This window comes from Amblyomma maculatum, chromosome 3, assembly GCF_055883805.1.
Source record: "Amblyomma maculatum isolate TAMU_Amacu chromosome 3, ASM5588380v1, whole genome shotgun sequence".
Taxonomy (NCBI): Eukaryota; Metazoa; Arthropoda; class Arachnida; order Ixodida; family Ixodidae; genus Amblyomma; species Amblyomma maculatum.
The window spans coordinates 40220934-40240577 of record NC_139346.1 but is presented as its reverse complement, the minus strand read 5'-3'; the positions used below and the strand labels follow the sequence as shown (position 1 = coordinate 40240577).

At 43.3% G+C, this 19644-nt stretch overlaps 1 protein-coding gene across 2 annotated transcripts in view; it reads left to right on the top strand.

Annotated features, from left to right (window-relative positions):
* The first annotated feature begins 215 nt into the window (after positions 1–215).
* LOC146194625 (chymotrypsinogen B-like) overlaps positions 216–19644 on the top strand; it is a 28710-nt gene continuing 9281 nt past the window's right edge. The window contains exons 1-4 of one of the 2 annotated variants that reach the window (XM_084597474.1): positions 216–389; positions 13043–13235; positions 15957–16086; positions 19067–19205. In XM_084597474.1, the coding sequence (XP_084453600.1) occupies positions 305–389; positions 13043–13235; positions 15957–16086; positions 19067–19205 (547 nt within the window). In that variant the 5' untranslated portion in view covers positions 216–304. The remainder of the gene's footprint in view (positions 390–13042; positions 13236–15956; positions 16087–19066; positions 19206–19644) is intronic. The other variant, XM_084597473.1, reaches the window with a different exon arrangement.

The following is a 19644-nucleotide window of genomic DNA, read 5'->3' as shown; positions in this document are numbered from 1 at the left end:
GACAAAAAGTCTAGCTGCGTTTGTGCACGAGGAGAAGAGCGGGAGGGATGGCGATAACGACTATCGTGCCCCCTCCCCACTGCGGCGGTCTAGGGTTACACAGCGACTGCGCCAAGTTTTCGCCGGATACAGTTTTCTTCCCGGAACGCGGTTGTCTCTCACCGATACGGTAGTAATCGGGCGACACAGCGGAAGAGGAGCGCCACACGTCGGAGCTGGCCGTAACCCTCGAACATTTGTTTCTCTTTTTTTCGGACTCGCAGACCCTGCAGTTTCCTCCGCGTTTGACGTTAGTGGGAGTGCAATGCTTCCGAATATGTTACTTTTGAAGATAACACTCGTTCTGATAGCCTTCACCAGCGCCAGAGTCGTCCGGTCCCAAGGAACGGGTGAGTGCTGTTGCTCTTTCGTTGACGGCAAGGAGAACATTGCACGGTGCACTCTCGTAGGCGTAAAGTCTTAAGCGTTAGATGCATGGCTGATACTGCAGTACGTTGTTTGTGAAAGGATGTATTCAAAATCATGACATTCGATATCTTGCGGCATGAGTCTATAACTGGTTTTAACTTATAAACTACATGAGAATATAAGTCTGTATATTAGTCATTCGCGTTAGGCAACTCGGAAAGTTCGTGGCACAGCATCCTGAATCGTTCGCAAGTAGACGTAGCAGTTTTTGTGTAAGAATAGCTTTTATTTTTCGTATTATTTTCTCGATCCCCATTTCCTCGTTTTCCCATATTACATTCATTTCATTTATTAATACTGTCAGCCACCATAAGGGGCTGTAACAGGAATGGAAAATACAAAACAAAAAATGAGCAATACAGAACACGTTGAGAACCAATAGTAAACCAAAATTGTCTCTGATTACACACACAAACGCGTATGTCTTACAGCGCTGCTTTATATTTTGCAAATAAAGGAAATAAATTTTTCTAGCATAATTGTTCCCATTTTATATTCGTTTCGCTTGCGTTTACCCCAGGTTCAGTTTTGGGTGCTTCGTTTTGCTAAGGTCCGGCATGAACCCCATTAGCTTGTGTACTTTTTGTTCTTTACCTGTTTTCCTGCTGATATTTATCTCAGCCCACAAGAAGCAACAGCCATGGGGCCATTTAAAGCGCAACGAATATGTGAACACGTAGACGCCGTTCTCGTGAATACTGTCTTTTTTTGTAACTGAGTAATTAGGTTATAAGCAATGTCATTAGAATCGTGCCTAATAACCTGCCGGCGTAATCATCGCGCCAGTCACTAGAATTAGGCTAGATATTGTGCTCATGCGCAAATAAAGCTCTTTGTTGAATATTTACGTAAATATTGTTACGTGGCGGCAAACGATGACAACAGAAGAACTAAGGACAGAGAGAAGATGCTCGATGGTCGTGAGATGACGTTTAATGAGTCTGTGTGCGGGCCTAGCGTGCTCGCTCCTTCCCGCGCCACTGCCCTCTTCTTCCTCCTTCGTCCGTAACCTGACCCGGGGCCACCGAGCGATCGTCCCGATCGTAGACGAGGAAGTTTACCGATGATGATTCCATGGCATGATGATGGGTGTGTCTGGATGCTTGAAGAAGAGGAAGAAGTAAGAATAGAACGGCTTGCCGGCACGATGTCTGATTCGTGGGTGATCCGCCTCCCCTGGAGCTGTCAACCATCTGTCACCAAAGTCCATGGGACCGATGGCTCGAGGTCACGTCGAGCAGCTTGGGCGGGGGTTGCGTGTTCGTGTCCATCGGTTCCTTCGGGTCATTCGGGTCTTTCGGGTTCTTCGTCTCGGTTCTCATCGGTCTGTCTGTTCTTGTCTTTAGGTACGGGCTGGGGGCTGGGTGGTGGTAGTTGGTCAGGTCTGGGCTTGAAGGGCTGGGGTGAAGCTGCTCGGCGATGTCCCTGGGCCCTCGGTCGGTGGCTCCGGCTTACAGATGGCGTCGATACTCCAAGGCGAGGACGAGGATGACGTAAGCCGCACCTCCAACCAAAAGTTACATGGCGGCAAGCGATGACAACAAGAGAACTAAGGACAGAGAGAAGATGCTCGATGGTCGTGAGATGACGTTTAATGAATCTGTGTGCCCTTCGTCCGTAACAATATTTGCCGTTTTTATGGCTCTTAAAGCTCAGCTGAAAGGTTTGCCAACTTCTGTATATGGCTCGCATTAGTATGGTAGCAGAAAGTTAGTAGATATTTGAGTCCTGTATATATGAGAAACAAAAAAACACAACATGCACCCATCTTATCTCTACCGAAACCTGCTTACAAGGACTTTGATTCACACTGGATTGCGTTTAATATTTACACCTTTGGTGGCACTATTAAGAAAGGAGCTACCGCTACATTTCTGTAACAGGACTACACAGACACCCCAACGTATGGCGGTAGGGGTTCTGTGGGCAGCAGCAGCAAGCGTAATGAAAGACCATCAAGGCATCCTGAAAAACGAAATAGCTTTCGCTTTTAAAACGCCCGTTTCTATTGAATCTAAATTCAGGAACTACAAAGCAATGCGATAGTTTGCACAATATTTCAGTGCGATATGAAAAACAATTTTATTTTTTTATTTTTTACAGTTGGATTGGATAACAGGTGGAAGTATTGGCATACAAGAGTCATAAATTTTTGCGTGCAAGGTCAACTGCGTCAACTGAAACTTAAAATTATAAAAGCAGTCATTTTCCTGGAAATATTATTTTCTTTTAAATAAGGTGCAAGCGGCCCTGTTTCAGATAATGAGGACCATACACAATGGCACTTTTGGTCTTTTTTGCCTGCTGGGTTATTTCTCCAGCTTACTATATGGCTATCACATGGATTACTAATGAAAACGTTTAGAGTAAAACGGGCATTTTTCGGCATATTGGCGCATGTGTCATACTTCTGGCAGCCGTTAGCCTTGGAGGGAATTTTTTCTTATCCTTGAGCCGTGAAAATCTAAGCAATTCGACATTTTTTTTAATAAAATCGATTTCTTGACACTTCAGTTTTATCTGCCAGCTGAGCAGGTATTTCACACACAAAAAAAATAGATTTAGACGATGCCCATTAATTTTCAACGTCTCTTCACTCAAGACGCAAGGTGTCAGTTCTTAAGGCTCTGTGATCAATGTAAGAACAACTGACATAGTTTAAACTCAAAATACCCAATAATAGCAATGGCAACGCTGAAGTTTTCTTCCTAAATCAAAACTGGACGACCATACTAGTATTTTCATTGTGAGCGTTTTCGTTTTTCCAGAAACCGCACTTTTTAAAATCATTATGAAATATCACAAACAAAGTAATCACTCGACATAAGCCAGGCTCAATTTTGTAACTTTCCTACAAGAACAAATTACATTAGTTTTGCCCATTAGCAAGAAGCTGCCTTTATGTGCCATCGAGTTGAAAAATGTGAATATTTTCACCCGTCTTTTTTTGTGGTGTTTCTTCGAACGTCCACGACTACCCTTTTTCTCTCATTCTTTGTTGAAACAGCACACAAAGAACAGGGCAAAAAGAATAGAAGATTTGAAATTTTAGAGGAAAGGAAATACTAGTCAATCAATCCACGAAGTGCATGGGTAAGATGCTTCGTGACCATTTTGATAGGCAATCTGGCAATTACTTCTCATTTCTGCTACCGCGGTCACATTTCACTTCATAAGCTCTGCTTAATTTAAGTCATCGTCATTTGCGGTATTTCGTAAACATTGCAGATATGATTGCTGAGCAATATTTTTCACTTGAATAATACCCAATTTTCGACCATAACACGAAATATGCCACACAGTAAATTCATTCGTGAGTCACTGCACAATGAAGAAAGTGACCGCAGGCTACTACCTAAGTAAATGCTTTTGAAAAGGTCTGATAATTAGTAATGGAAAGATCCACTGCTCACATTTTCTCGCATGCACTTACACGAGACCCACACATTATCGGTCCAGAATTATACCCGGTGCTTGTCTCTTTTAGTAATTGAAAGATCACTGCTCACATTTTCTCGCATGCACTTACACAAGACCCACACATTATCTGTCACGAATTATATCCGGTGCTTGTCTCATTTAGTAATTGAAAGATCCACTGCTCACATTTTCTTTCATGCACTTACACAAGACCCACACATTTTCGGTCACGAATTATATCAGGTGTTTCAGTCATATCGAAACCGCATTTGCTATCACTTTTTTCTAGACTCTGGAACAACAGCGACCCGTCCTCCCTTTCATGTAGGACCATTTTTCTACAGTAATTTCGCGACCTGCCTGAGACACATCCTGATGATGGATTTAAAGCTGGATGCAGCAAAAAGACGGAAAGCGAAATGTAGTGTCTGATATGTCTTAAAGTGAACCTGTCCTCAATAGGAACTGATTAGAACACATGTGTAACCTGGCGCGCGAGTTACCACATTAAAGATTCGGCTGGATCGTCTGGAGCTAGAATTCACGGGAGTCGCTTGCAGACCTATGTGTACGGTGGTATTTGAGTGACTTATTATCACGGAATGCCTCTAAGCTGCTATTATTGACGGAATTAGGAAAAACATATATATGGAAGCCTGTGTCAAATACAAACCCCCACACGACACCGCACCTGAGGCTGCACCAGACGAGAAACTTGCCGTCTGACCCATGTCCGGTGCAGCTTGTGCGATTACGCCCCCCTTCCACTCCACACTGCTCGGAAGTCATCGCGACGACGACTGAAATGACGGTAGGGTGAGAGTGCTTTTGAGCCATCAAGGCAGTATATATCCTCTAGATATCCTCTAGGAGTAGATGGGTTTCTGGAACTCTCTTGCTTTTTCCATGATCCAGCGAAGGTTGGCATTTTGGTCTCTAGTTCCTCTGCCCTTGCGAAACCCAGCTTGCACGTCCGGAATCTCCCGATCCACATACTGCTGCAGCCTACCTTGGAGGATTTTCAACATCGCCTTGCTAGCATGCGAAATAAGCGCGATTGTACGGTAGTTAGAACAATATTTGGCACTGCCTTTATTTGGAATGGGGATGTAAATTGACCTCCTGCAATTCTGTGGCCCCGTTGTCCAAATTTGTTGGCATAATGTATGCAGAACGTTAACAGCGTCATGGTTGAGGTTTTGAACAACTAAGCTTTAATGTCATCAATTCCGCAAGCTTTGTTCTTAGCAAGGCTGGCTGAGGCCCATTCAACTTCACTCTTCAGGACGCCCGGTTGGAGATCAGTAATCAAAACCGTCTTATGTTGGGTTTGCACATCTGGGTTCTTTTTGTACAGTTCTTCTGTGTATTCCTGCCACCTTTTCTTTATCTCTGAGGCTTCTGTGAGGTCCCTGCTTCCTTTGTCCTTTATCACGCCCAGCGTAGCACTGAAGCTTCCTTTGATATTTTTGATTGTCTTATACAGAGCTCTTGTGTTCCTCAACTGGCGGTTGTCCTCAACTGCTTGGCACTTTATGTTCAGGAAGGCATTCTTATCTGTTCTTGCTATTTTCTGAAAATCCGCATTGAGAACCTTGTATCTTGCTCTTTCCCCATAACTTTTGCCACCTCCTTTCCTCAGCTATTTGCAAAGCCTCTTCAGATAACCAGTTTGCTTTCCTGCATTTCTTTTGCTTTGGAACTACCTTAGTAGGAATTTCTTGTATTATATCACGAACGTCAGTCCACATCTCTTCAGGCTCTGTCTTCCAGATCTATTTCTTGTAATCGATTCCTTACTTCCACAGCATATTCTGATGGAATTTGAACCAGATCATACCTGAAAGGCGTTCTAGTTTTCTACGTTTTCCTCAATCGAAGTTTAAATTTGGCAACATGAACTGATGATTGGTGCCAAAACTGGCTCCAGGCCTTGTTTTTACTGCTTGTATAGCGCCTCTCCATCTCTGCCGGCAAAAAATATATTCAATCTGCTTCCTGTACAGACCGCACGGTGAAGTCCGTGTGTGCAGGCGCCAGGCGCTTCTTGTGCTGCTGAAAATGAGTATTCGCTATAATCAGGTTGCTTTCTTTGCAAAACTCTACTAGCCTCTACCCAGCTTTATTTGCCTCACCAAGACCGAACTTGCCTGTAATTCCGGATATTTCTTCACTCCCCACCTTAGCATTCCAGTCTCCTATGAGAAAAAGTATAAGAAAAAAAAGTATTGGTCCTTCTGCAATGAGATTTACGTTATGTGAAGTGGATGAAGACCTAAGCGTACCTCCGAATACAAAGGGAGATGAAATTTTTGGCCAATTTACTGAACAAAGGTAGAGCGAAAATGGCAATCTTAACTAAGACGCGATGGAGACTGTCACAAGGCAGCCAGAAACCGTGTGATGGAATAAGATTATGGATGGTAAAAGGCAGTAAGTATAAGAGGGCACACTGGTAACAAGCTTACTACGTTCAAAAGGAGCCGCCACTCTGTTCGCTGCCCTTCGCGTGCGGCGTCAGCGAAAGTCACGATATGCCAAGCAATATTAAGCGCGTAGAACGCTAAACGTTATGCTAACTTTGCTGTCGTTCAATGTGGCGGTGGTTTGGAAGAAAAGTTGCTGCCATAGATAACAAGACCCCTCTCATGTAACCCTCATGGAACAACTCCATGGCGCGGCATCTTACATGTCCACTCTCTAGTAGCCGCCAGTGGCAATTAAGGTAATTTAGGGTTGGCAAGGAAAGGCCATCGATGTAACTGCCGTGTAGAGCCGCGCACTGAACGCAGGCCATACACGATAGGCTATATCGGACAAATACGCCGGATCTAACATAGGGCGAGCACTTACCGTTAGCCTCTACACAATGCGCTGCACACGACGACCAAGACTGCGCCAACATGCTTCCACACGCAACAGTAGCCGATGTAACCCTCCCAAAAAGGAAAAACAATCCTCGCACACTACTGCGTAATATCCGTGCTTTAGGAATATACGATCAGAGTATAAATACTATTTTTACAAGGTAGCGCTGATCGCCTATATCCTGGCACTTGTATTGGCCGTATGTTTTGCCATTTTTAGTGCCTAGAGTTAGCATATACGAGCCATGCTGCACAGCAGCATGATGGTGATGTATACTTGTCACAGTGATTTCAAGCGCAGTCAGAGTAGAAAGATAACTAGCCGGAATGGTCGCCCTCTTAAACTCAAGCAGCTCTCTCCTATGTAAGCTCGCCTAGGAACGTTCCGCACGGGTGTGACGTTAATACACGCGCAGTAAAGTTGCACGTTCGCCGCCCTCCCCCTTGTTTTGGTTGACAAACTAGCAGCTACTCCTTTAGAGGCAATGCGCTTACAGGTGCGTACACTGTGTAGTATGAATGCTATTCTATGCATTACAAAACGTATTTACTGGGTTGTAGCTTTTACATGATTACCTCCCATGATTAGTTGCATATAACCGCGGCCCTTAGTCACCAGCGGCAGAGTAACAACTGACCACGGTGGCGGTCAGACCTGTGACGCAGCAGGGGGTGCTAAGAATTCCTGGCTCGGCTGGACAGCCCGTCATTGGAAACTGAACTTGGCAACGTTTCCCGCAAGAATCCTAGCTAGTGAAACTAGTTTAGCAGTGATGTTAAAGAAACTAGAGGGTATAAAATGGGATGCCATAGGGCTTAGTGAGATTAGGAGGCCGAATGAGGCATATACTGTACAGAAAGATGGCCATGTACTGTGTTATCGAGGTTCGCCGGAGAGGCGAGAACTAGGAGTAGGCTTCCATGAAAATACGTATAAAGCGGGTAATATAGATGAATTCTATAGTATTAATGAGAGGGTGGCAGGCACCTTAATTAAACCTAATAGGCAGTATAAACTGAAGGTTGTACATGCCTATGCACCTGCATATAGTTTTGATGGCCAGGAAGTTGAAAGCTTCTATGAAGAATTGGCAATGCGAAAAGTGAAGACCCAGTACACTGTACTAATGGGCGACTTCAATGCCAAGGTGGGGAAAAAGCAGCCTGGAGACCAGAGAGTAGGTGACTATGAAATTGGTTCTAGGAATAGCAGAGGGAGTTACTAGTTGAGTTTGCAGAGCGTAATAACTTAAGAATCATGAATACCTTCTTCAGAAAACGGAAGAGCCGGAAATGGACATGGAAATATCCTAACAGGAAGACTAAAAATGACCTTGACTTCATAGTGTGTTCAACCCCCGCCATTGTGCAAGATGTTGAGGTAATCGGGAAAGTGCGATGCAGTGAACACAGGATGGTGAGGTCCCAAATTAGCCTAAATCTGAAGAAGGAACGCAACAGATTAGTAAGTAAGAAAACCATCAACGAATTAGCGGTGACGGGAAGGGCAGAAGGGTTCAGGATCTCGCTACAGAATAGATATTCTGTATACAGATAGATATACAGAATAGATATTCAGATAGAAAAACTGGCAACTCTATATACGCAGTGGTTTGTGTCATCGACGGTACCGGAACCATGGACGAATGCAAACATTATCCTCATTCATAAGAAAAGAGACTCTAAAGACCTTAAGAATTGCAGACCAATCAGCTTACTATCTGTTACGTATAAGGTATTTACTAAGGTAATCGCTAATAGAATCAGGACTACCTTAGACTGCAATCAAGCAAACGATCAAGCAGGTTTTCGGAAACGGTACTCTACTGTCAACCATATCCATACCATCAACGAGATCATAGAAAACTGCTCGCAATATAACCAGCCCTTTTCATAGCATTCATTTATTACGAAAAAGCATTTGGCTCAGTAGAAACCTCGGCGGTGATGCAGGCATTGCGAAATAAGAGGGTAGACGAGCCGTACGTGAAACTACTGAAACATATCTATAGTGGCTGCAAAGCAACCATAGTTCTGCATAAAGAAAGTAGCAAAATTCCCATAAAGAAAGGTGTTAGGCAAGGAGACACAATTCCCCAATAGGTATTGACAGCTTGATTAGAGGAAGTAAGGGGGGCTTTCGTAGGCAAATATGTCTACTTAGGACAGGTAGTAACCGCAGATCCGGACCATGAAAAGGAAATAACAAGAAGGATAAGATTGGGATGGAGCGCATTTGACAAGCACTCTCAGATTATGACTGAGAGCTTACCGGTATCGCTCAAGAGGAAATTATACAACTGTTGCATCTTACCTGTACTCATTTATGGAGCTGAAACGGGCAGGCTTACCAAGAGGGTTATACTTAAGTTGAGGAGAACGCAGAGAGCTACGGAACGAAAAATGGTAGGGGTAACAATAAGGGATAGGAAGCGTGCAGAGTGGGTCAGAGAACTAACTCAAGTTACCGACATTCTAGTGGAAATTAAGAAGAAATGGGCATGGGCAGGACATGTAGTGCGAAGAGAGGATAACCGATGGTCGCTTAGGATAAAAAACTGGATTCTAAGGGAAGGAAATCGTAGCAGGGGGCGGCATTAAGGTAAGTGGGCGGATGAGGTTTAGATGTTCGCAGGGGTCAAGTGGATGCAGCTAGCACAGAACCGGGTTAATTGCAACAATATGGGTGAGGCCTTCGCCCTGCAGTCGGTTGATGATGATGCTGATTTTTGTACATGCTTCTACATTGCCGATTATCGGGTGGTTTTTATTCCGCCAAATTGTGTACTGCACTTACAGTTATGTAGTGCATCTGTTTACAAGTACTAATGCACCGCTTCTATGTACACATCGCTTCAAATCTACATTAAACTCCTGAGTGAGTTTTAATGATAACATTTTACATTTTTACATATATCTGTAATCCTTTCAAACGATCAAGAATCTCCCGACTCTTACTCTAACAGTAGAATCGCCTTGTTCAAACTCTGCGCTGCCTTATTAGTCCTTGCCGCAATAATACTTAAAGCGACGAAACAAAACTTACAGTCGCAAAAAGTCGACAAAACGTGGCGGAAAAAAGATTGTAGTTTCGGTGCCTATACGGGTGCCTTGATCACAATGAAGCGAAGCACGATTAGGGTAGCTACTTGAGGGTGTGCTTTCGGGAGGAATGGATGTATATCTCCGAGAGATCACCTCGTGTCTGGTTTCTTGCATGTAAAGTTTATTCGATGTACAGTGATTCTATAGAAGCAAGCGTTTTGGCAATGAGTTTTCCTTGGCAATCACACGTGCCGCGTCCCATTCGACGGCATATCCAGTGTCTTGATGGCAGTCCGCTAAAGCCTTTGAGCGTGTTCTGCCTAGAGCAAGTAATTTTGTTGTTGTTTCAGCCTCTTCAATTTTACTTTATCACGAATGTAGGCAGCCTCGCTATCATTACAGGGTGTCTTATAAACAGCCTCTGTGTAGATAGCTATGTGAATGCGGGTCTAGACCCGAAAGGTACTTTTTTCTTATTTTTTTTTTCAACCTTTGGCGAGTGTATGTTTTTTCATGTCGCTGTGAATTTCTCTCACCATACAAGATTCCTTCAAAAGCATTGAACTCCAGGTAATACCGCGAGCATGTCCTAATCCACATTCTACACAACCACCAATAACAAAACACTAAAGCAGAGAGCAAAGCTCTTGTGCAAATAACTGCATGAATTGTTCTGCACTTTTGTTGTACGCGCTATCAAACTTCTATAAGAACTGTGGCACTGCGTTATTGCTATGTCTGAAATCCTGCCACTCTTGGCTACACTACTTGCTCAATCGTGCTGTAATTTACTGTATGACGTCATATTAATCGATCTTTTCACACGAAACTTATGCAGCTCGCGCTGCAAAAAAAAAAGAAAAATGTCATTTGTCATCACCGCAACCAAAATTGAGGAAAATTGTATCGCAGAAAACTCGCACGTTATTTCGCATCAACCTCTGACGCAAATATAGCCCATCGTTCATAGTGGCAACATTTCATATTCAAGTTAGAGGCCACTTTGCTATTGTCACGTAGTGGTGACGAGGTCGACGACACAATTGAAGGGTCGATGATTGCACTAAAGAAACTGTTTATTTGGGCTGACTTGCGCCCGCAAAAGAACTAAGCAACTCGGCGGCGGCGATAGAAACAAACGTGCTCGTCGATCATCGAACAAAGAATACCCGTCACACTCGCAACGCTCAATATCAAGGCTGCACAGAACAATCTAGATAACGTCGCAATCAGCTACCAGCACGGGCTGGAACATTGTGGAAAGACACGCGAGTGGCAGGAACCTTCGAGACAGATCTCGGTGCATCTTGTGCTACAACAAAACTGATAAAGGTGTGACTCGCGGCGTCGAGCATTAACAAACAAAGATTACGGAACTGATACGCGGTCCAGAATCAGAGTGATAAGCCGGTATGCCGGCGGCTGTTAAAAAACAACAAATACTGTTTTGAAGGTTTCGCGGCACTATAGTGATTAGAAGCGACGAAATACAAGCCTCTGAAGAATTTAGGTGTCGACTGAAGAGTTGGGTACAGCGCGTTCCCTTCCTCAAAACCAACCTAAATAAAAATATAACAGTATTCGAGGAATGAAAAGGCGGCGTTAAAAGTGCATCACGTCTACTCTTAAGAAGAAACTTGAGTGCTCCCCTAATTTTATATATGTCCTACTTGACTGATTCAGTCGATATAATTAAAAATTCGAGTCTTTCGCTGCGACGAAAGCACAACAAGCAGTGTTCGTTTACCTGTTGTAGTGGTTTACCTAGTTCATGTAAATATATGCTATTTTGAGTGTAATTATTACTGCGTTAAAAAACTGATCCACGGCGGCGGGTGCTTTTATTCGTTATAACCAGTTTTAACTTAGGGGTGAACATCTGCTAATAAATGGGGCAGCTTGTATATAGTAAAAGTAGTGTTAAACACGTGATTATGACGTCAAGCACGCCGTTACGCTGAAGCTGCTCTCGAAGGCCACGTTTAAACATCCGCCCTTTGAGGTGGCTTTAAGATGGCGTCACATGCGCCGCTGAAACTCTAGCGCGCCAAGCCCATATCCATAGAAAGTTTGCATCAAGCAAGTTTCGTGCCAAAACACCGATTGCACCGAGATAAAACAGGTAAGACGAAAAAGGTCGAGCACTATAGGCACTATATTATCACTATAATCACGAAAGCACTATAATCAGTTTAACAGAGACAACCCTGGTCAGGGTTACTTGTGTCAGGCTTCACTGTATTACCCGGTCTATTGTATCATCATCAGCATCATCATCATCATCATCATCAACCTGATTATACCCACTGCAGGGCGAAGGCCTCTCCCATATTTCTCCACTTAACCCGGTTCCGTGCTAGCTGCATCCACTTGACCCCTGCGAACTTCTTAATCTCGTCCGCCCACCTAACTTTCTGCCGCCCCCTGCTACGCTTTCCTTCCCTTGGAATCCAGTTTGTTACCCTCAGCGACCATCGGTTATCCTCTCTTCGCACTACATGTCCTACCCATGTCCATTACTTCTTAATTTTCACTAGAATGTCGGTAACTTGAGTTATTTCTCTTACCCACTCTGCCCGCTTTCTATCTCTTAATGTTACCCCTACCATTTTTCGTTCCATAGCCCTCTGGGTTGTTCTCAACTTAAGTAGAACTCTCTTGGTTAGCCTCCACGTTTCAGCCCCGTAGGTGAGTACAGGCAAGATGCAACTGTTGTATATTTTCCTCTTGAGCGATACCGGTAAGCTGCTAGTCATAATCTGTGAGTGCTTGCCAAATGCGCTCCATCCCAATCTTATTCTTCTTGTTATTTCCTTTTCATGGTCCGGATCTGCGGTTACTACCTGTCCTATGTACACATATTCGCCTACTACTTCCGGTATTTTGCTACCTAATGTAAATTGCTGTTCCTTCCCGAGGCTGTTGAACATTACCTTAGTCTTCTGCATATTGATTTTCAAGCCTACCTTTCTACTTTTCCTGTCTAGGCCATCAATCATTATTTGCAGTTCATCCCCCGAGTTGCTTAGCAAGGCAATGTCATAAGCAAATCGCAGATTACTGAGGTATTCTTCATCTACCCTTATCCCTAACTGCTCCCATTCCAAGTCTCTGAATACTTCCTCTAAACAAGCTGTGAATAGTACCGGGGAGATTGTGTCTCCTTGCCTAACACCTTTCTTTGTATAACTTTGTATAACTCTATGTAAACCTTGAACTGCGTCATCTGTGCTTTCATGCAGGTGCTCAGTGTGGCATACCTGAGATCATTTCCAATCCTCTAAGTGGTGCGACAAGTGCCGTGCCCGAAGACGCAGACCACGGCGTGTGGCCTTGGATGGCAGCTCTGCACCTAAATGGTCCGTCGGAGAGCCACTTTTGCGACGGCGTACTCATCGATGACAGGCACATACTTACGGCAGCACATTGCATAGAGTGAGCGCCTTCGACAGTCAACGTAGCACTTCATGATTTCTTGTTCTTTAGTGCGCAAATAACCTGTCAAACTAAAGGCACTTTCGCTGACTCCAAAACAGCTGGATACAGTCTCTTTCGCTTTTACTCCTGTCGCCATGGACGCAATTTTAAAATGTTCTTTCTCTGTATTCATTAATTGTTCTTTCTGCCAATGTTCTTTCTACCGTTGTTGGTGTGTGTTTTACAAGGTTTTGTCTTGATAAAAATAAATTTAGATGGAAACTACCATTTCCAAATGGCCATGTGGCCACCACTAATATACTTGCGCCGTTTGCATTTTAGCTGAAGTAAAGAGATAAAACTTTTTTCGCGACTCGGTACCGTGGGGTCATGGTATAATGGACATCAATGTAAATAGGTTGTTTAAATTATGCAGTAGCAATGAATGGTGTGTGCGACATGGCTACGATCAAAGTGACATGGCTTTCTCAAAATCTAAATTTTAATAAAACTAATCATTACTTTTTTTTTGGAAGAGTGTTTTAGCTCCGAACGGTACGCGGTAACTATGACACTCTCTTTGCAGTAGAGGTCCTGTGTTGCGAATGCCATAGGTCACTGCTTCCTTTCACTTCATGTCGGCGTTACCTTGTGAGTACTGATGGCGTTCCATTTAGGGAAATCTCCGGTTTGCAGGAAATCTGAAGAGTAAATCTTTGTGGAACGGAAAATTTTACAGATCTTCAGGAAGCTTTAACTACTTAAGTTCTCACTAATTACGGGCTCAAGAAGACTTCAGTATATGCTGCATAGGAAAAGGACTCAAATAGGGCTTTTTGGGACTCAGTCGTGAAATTTAATAGGCTGTAAGGGTGGAGGTACTGAAAAACATTTGGCTAGCTATCTGTGCTGCTCTTTGGCGCTCTACTTTATTCTGAAGACGCTAGTGGCAATTTCTTTTGCGTGCTCACACCACAGCGTTCTTTTAACCATCATTCAATTCTTGGGTGTCCCTGATAACGCGCGGCTTCGCTGAGCACACAATTTATTAAAGGTCTAAACATTAGCTGCCTCGAGAGACTCTGTACGTATACCTTCTTTCGATTTGCATAATACCTGAAAAAGACACATTACATCAATTAAATACCTTAAAAACCCTCTAGAACGAGTGTAGATTCCATTTTAAGGCCTCTGTGCTGCGCAGGTAAAATGACATTGTAATAATTGAAGTTTCTTTTAAAATGTCCTGCATGTGTGGGTGGCTCATAGCTCTAATTTGTTATCGAATACACCACTTAACCTGCTCATTACACTTCCGAAATATTTTGATAGACACCTGATGTCTACTTAAAATTCGCACCTAAGCTTACAGAGCACCCCTATAGCAATGAAGGTTAGAGGTGCTCCGCGGAATCTAGAATAATAATCATAATTAAGCATTAATAAGAGTTCCTTAATTGGGCTTATGGTTTTGACTGCTCCAGTACGTAAGCGTCAAGGTAAAGGTAAAAGTTTGGAAGTAAAGGCTGGAAGTTTCCAACAGGGTCAGGCGAGGCACTTTCCAACGGCGTTTATACAAAAGACCGGTATTAGTTCTTCAGAGTTCTTCAGAGCTCTTCAAACGGTAACAAATAGCCTAAGAAAAAAGAAGTTGTCTTCCTTTGTAGAGAAGTGTGCCAGTAATTATTCCTATAGTTAGAAACATTTCCGGTCTGCATAGCAACATATATGTATTCAAGATTATGTGCATAGTACACGAAAAACGGGTATGGTTCTCATACAGCCTCTTTGTGACGTCCGCATAGCATGAAATAGATATGAAAATCTCCCAGTAGAAATGTGAAAACCATGCGGAAATAAGCAACAATCGAGATTTTGCATAACCCCATCTTGCTATTCATTCCCACGTTTATTCGTAAGCATGCAAAAGTGGCTATAGCGAACAGGGCGCACAGAGCAAGCCTTATTTCTCGGCCCTGAAAAATAGAGGACTGATTCACAACGATGCAGATGAGAATTGTCGCAGGATTTTAAAGATGCACGACACGCCGGTCGAAGACATGCTCAAGCTTCTGCAGAATCCGTGAAAGGAACAGCTGCAGACCCTGTCTCAATGGCGGTTTTTTTGTGATATCACTGGCTGATTTATCACGTCTTTCAAGTGCACTGTAGAAACGATCGCCGAAACTGCCATGAAATCATCATCAAAATTAGTTTTGTTCTAAGTCAAGCGTGTTTTTTTTAGTAAGCTCAACACCTTGCACTCAAACAGCCTTGCTTGCACTTTGTTGTTTCAGCCACCATTGTAAAGCCGTCGGATTATCTAGTTATAACGTAATAAAACATTTTCTCTAATCCTTTAGTAGGTATCTCACTCGATAAAAGGAAAACATTATACCTCACTTGCTCAAGCTCTTGTAAAAAATGTGAAATCTCCAAGATGTTGAAGCATGATGAAGCATACAGCTGAACAGACAACAATGCGCAGGAAAGACGCGCACACACATACAGCCAGCCATTAGTATAGATGGTATCTCATCGGTCAGGTGACAATATGTGGATGATTCGTAGAGGGATTACTTCAAGACCAATATTGTCAACCTCCATAAAAGAAGAACGTTTCCATAACTAAGAAGCCATATTTTTCCGCCCTTACATAATAGGCAAGAAATTGTAATATCTCGCAGGAGTCCTGAACCGGCCATAAATATCACATTTCTTTTCGCTTTTCGCTTACAGTGCCAAGCTGTCGAGCGAGGTCCGCGTTCACCTGGGCTCGCACTTCACCAATCTAAGACTGCCTGGCGAGCAGGTCATCGAGGCATCAGAGATATGCGTGCACAAGCGCTTCCGCAGCGGACAGGAAATGGTGCTTGTCTGAAGTCAGCTTTCGCCTAAAAGATAAGAGATGTGCCAGAAATTGGGGGGTTCAGCGGCTTAGATCTTTTCAATCTTATCTACTCAAGTAAATTTATGAAAGCATCGGCCTTATTTTTTTTTTTTTTGTGCTGCAATGACAGTAATATCTCAGTTTTCAATATAACATAAACAGCCTGAATAAGTGCATCTATTTGTTTGGCTCAGCGTCAACTAGCAATATGACAGGCTTCGGTGTCAATGACGCGGAGGTTTTGAGGCATTCTTGGGGAATTTGTTTCCTGCGTTGCCTGAGGATCTCAGTGGTTTCAGTCTAGTATTTTGTATCACAGCGAATCCCGTAAAGAGAAAGGGGGTGCCTTATCTTGCTATCATGCATTTAATATTTATTTTACCCAGAGCAACTTCTAAGGTGATATAAGACTGAAGTGTCCTACATGTTAACGTCACAAATAAGCTGTAAAGCGCGGCTGCTTTTTTGGGGGGCAAAATTATTGTTATTCTTTGATCGTGAACGTTTAGGGGGCTGGCTCAGCACACCTACTTTATTACTACAATCTTTTCGCCACTAGAACTCTTTCTGATTTCGGTTTTTGCTCGCTTTAGCTGTAGTTGCTAGTAGTTACTTAACTCAGGTCAAAAATTTTCCACAATTCGCTAACCACATATTTTCCAAATCACAAAAATGCGGCCAGCCCGAGTACGGCCAGTTGTGGTAAAAGCGTAACATCGGGGCTGGAAGTGAAGAATGGAAGTCCTTAAAGTGGTTCCATTTTAAAGCCAAAACGTTGAAGGCCTTGTTCTTTAGGGCAACCTGTGCTGTACGCATTGACGGCGTTATGACCGAATGATTACGACCATGCCTCTGAAAGGTGCAAGTTGGCAGCTCCTATGGCCGCAACGTTGATTGGTCGGCACTTGGCGGAATTGTGACGTCATAATACACATGACATCTCCAAGTTTGGAGCAGCTGTCAGCTCATGCAGATTCTTTTTTTTTTTTGGTTTTGAGGTGGAGGGTGACCAGTGAATCTAAGCCGGGACCCATGTATACCAACTCGTACTCGCTACCTCTGGGTCATACAGGCACGTTATCGTGGATTTTATAAAGCGGGCTCTTATATCTATACCAAGCAGCATTTCACTTATTCTTGTAGCTTAGGTAGTGAATGCTTTTAAGATAATTAACGGATTAGTGAATGAGCGAGTATCAAAACTCTCAAACGCGAACGCGGATGCCTAAGACCAACCGCAACCAATAGGTACTAATGTTGTTCCGCCCTACTCTTAAAGTAAAAACTAGACTAAGGCATGTGGCAGTAACAAAGCGTAGAGATATAACTCGATGCGATGAGCTGACAATGTAATCAAGCAGGGATAGAGCGCGAACTTTTTACGTAGGTGAAATGCAAAGCAGGCACTTTTCATTTCAATTCTTTCAACATTGCTTACTAGAATAAGCTTATGGCCTTCCTAACAACGCATCCGTATCCTTCAAAATGGTGGACCATGGGTTGTGCGGAATTACAAATCTTGTCGGGCAAAGCTAAAAACATTATGTGTAGGGATCCCAGCCTCTGAAGAGCTATTTAATAATGACATAAATGGCTTACACAATGACGTATTGGGTTTAATTATTAGGTTCATATCCCCAAAATATCTTTAGGGATAACGAAAATTAGGTATGCTCCTGGGTAATGAAATGAAAGAAGCTTTTCATTGTTCAAATTACTCGGATGTAATTTTGTTGTTGTCAGTCTCAGCCTGTCACTACCTCATCTTATCAATAGTGCACTAACTACCTATAGCACTAGAAGTGATCTCGTCACTATAATCATGTCATTTTTGTTTGCTGTAAATCTTCAGGGTGAACAAGTCAATTTGTGTGCTCAATAGGCTCATAGATTGAGGAAGAAGACAACTTTCGCTTCTTTCGCCCAGCTGAGGGGGAAAGAAGATGGCTACGCAGTATGAAAGAGCCCTGAACAAGGGTTTGGAGCCACAGTTCGCAAACCCAGCCGACGTTTCGACAAGGGAACGTGTCTTCGTCTGGGCAGCGCGATCATCACTGGAGGGGTTTAAATACGTTTTTGCTCACAAAGAAGAAAGTCCAGGAAGAGGTGGAAGAGGGTAACAGAGAGAGCGGCAGGGCAAGGAGTGAAAGTAGGTTTGCATTAGTATCTTCACCTGGAACCGGTGACCCAGTGGCCTGAAAAAGAAAATAAAAGGCTGTAGCCGATGATAAAAACAAAAACAATGCTGGGCGGAGGATGAGTCAGCAGCCAAAGCAGGTTCGATACTGACACGCGCTAGTAGTCGAGCTCCCTAGCCACTGCACCACCCCGGCGGGGCAATAAACATAGGCAGGTTATGCTATTGCGGAGGCGGGATATAGAGCATACACGTACTGTGAACAAACGGAACAAGTAACGTTATATGGCATTGCTTTCGCGACTAGTTATAGCGCAGGGGGTGTTTTGTTAGTGCCAGTTTTGCTACAGGCGTCTTCCACATACAGAAAAGCATCGCTGTGCAGCATCGCTGTGCATGGACACATCTGACTGCTTCTTCCGCCTATTTGAGACAACGAAATACTTATCCATGACGAAGGATCGTTGTCTATGAAACATTATATAAGGGCACTTATTTTAAGAACCTTTTTGTTTGTAGACCGCCAGAAATTCACAGAAGTGAACTATAAGAAGGGATATAGCTGGTTTATTAAAAAGCATTACTTACTTAAAAACTTGAGAATAGAGACCCAAACGTGCCACTTACATAGTCCCGTGCTCCGTAATTTGTTTTTCGCAACAGCGGTGGTAGTTGGACATTCTCGCCTAGGTCGTGAATTTATTTGTTTCTGTTGTGAGATGCAGGTGACGTTTTTGTATGATCGTGGAAAGCCAAAATATTAATAGGAAGAGCATAACAATGAAGAGTAAACAAGAAAATGCATTTTTTGCAATGTTTTAGTACGACATCGCTGTGATCGAACTGAAGGAAGCTGCAACGTTCAGCCGCACCATTCTGCCCGTGTGCCTGCCTCAACCAAACGAAGAATTGGAGGACAGAGTGCAACTTTTTGCAACTGGGTGGGGAAGCAAAGCTGAATGTAAGTAGGATAACTCTGTTTCTCCGTCTGCACAAAATACACATATTTATTTTCTTTTGCTATCACTATAACTGGTCTGCTATCAAGAAAGACCGTTGCTAGTTTCTTTATAATGGCCAAAACATATGGTAAGCAGTGCCTGGTGTCATCGACGGTACCGGAACTATAGAAGAATGCAAACATTATCCTCGTTTATAAGAAAGGGGATGCTAAGACCTTAAAACTTACAGACCAATCAGCTTACTGTCTGTTATGTATAAGGTATTTACTAAGGTAATCGCTAATAGAATCAGGACAACCTTAGTCTGCAATCAAGCAAATGATCAAGCAGGTTTTCGGAAACTGTACTCTACCATCGATCATATCCATACCATCAACCACGTAAAGCGCATTCTTGTCTTAATCCTTTGCATGCCTTGACAGTTTCCGTACTTCTTTT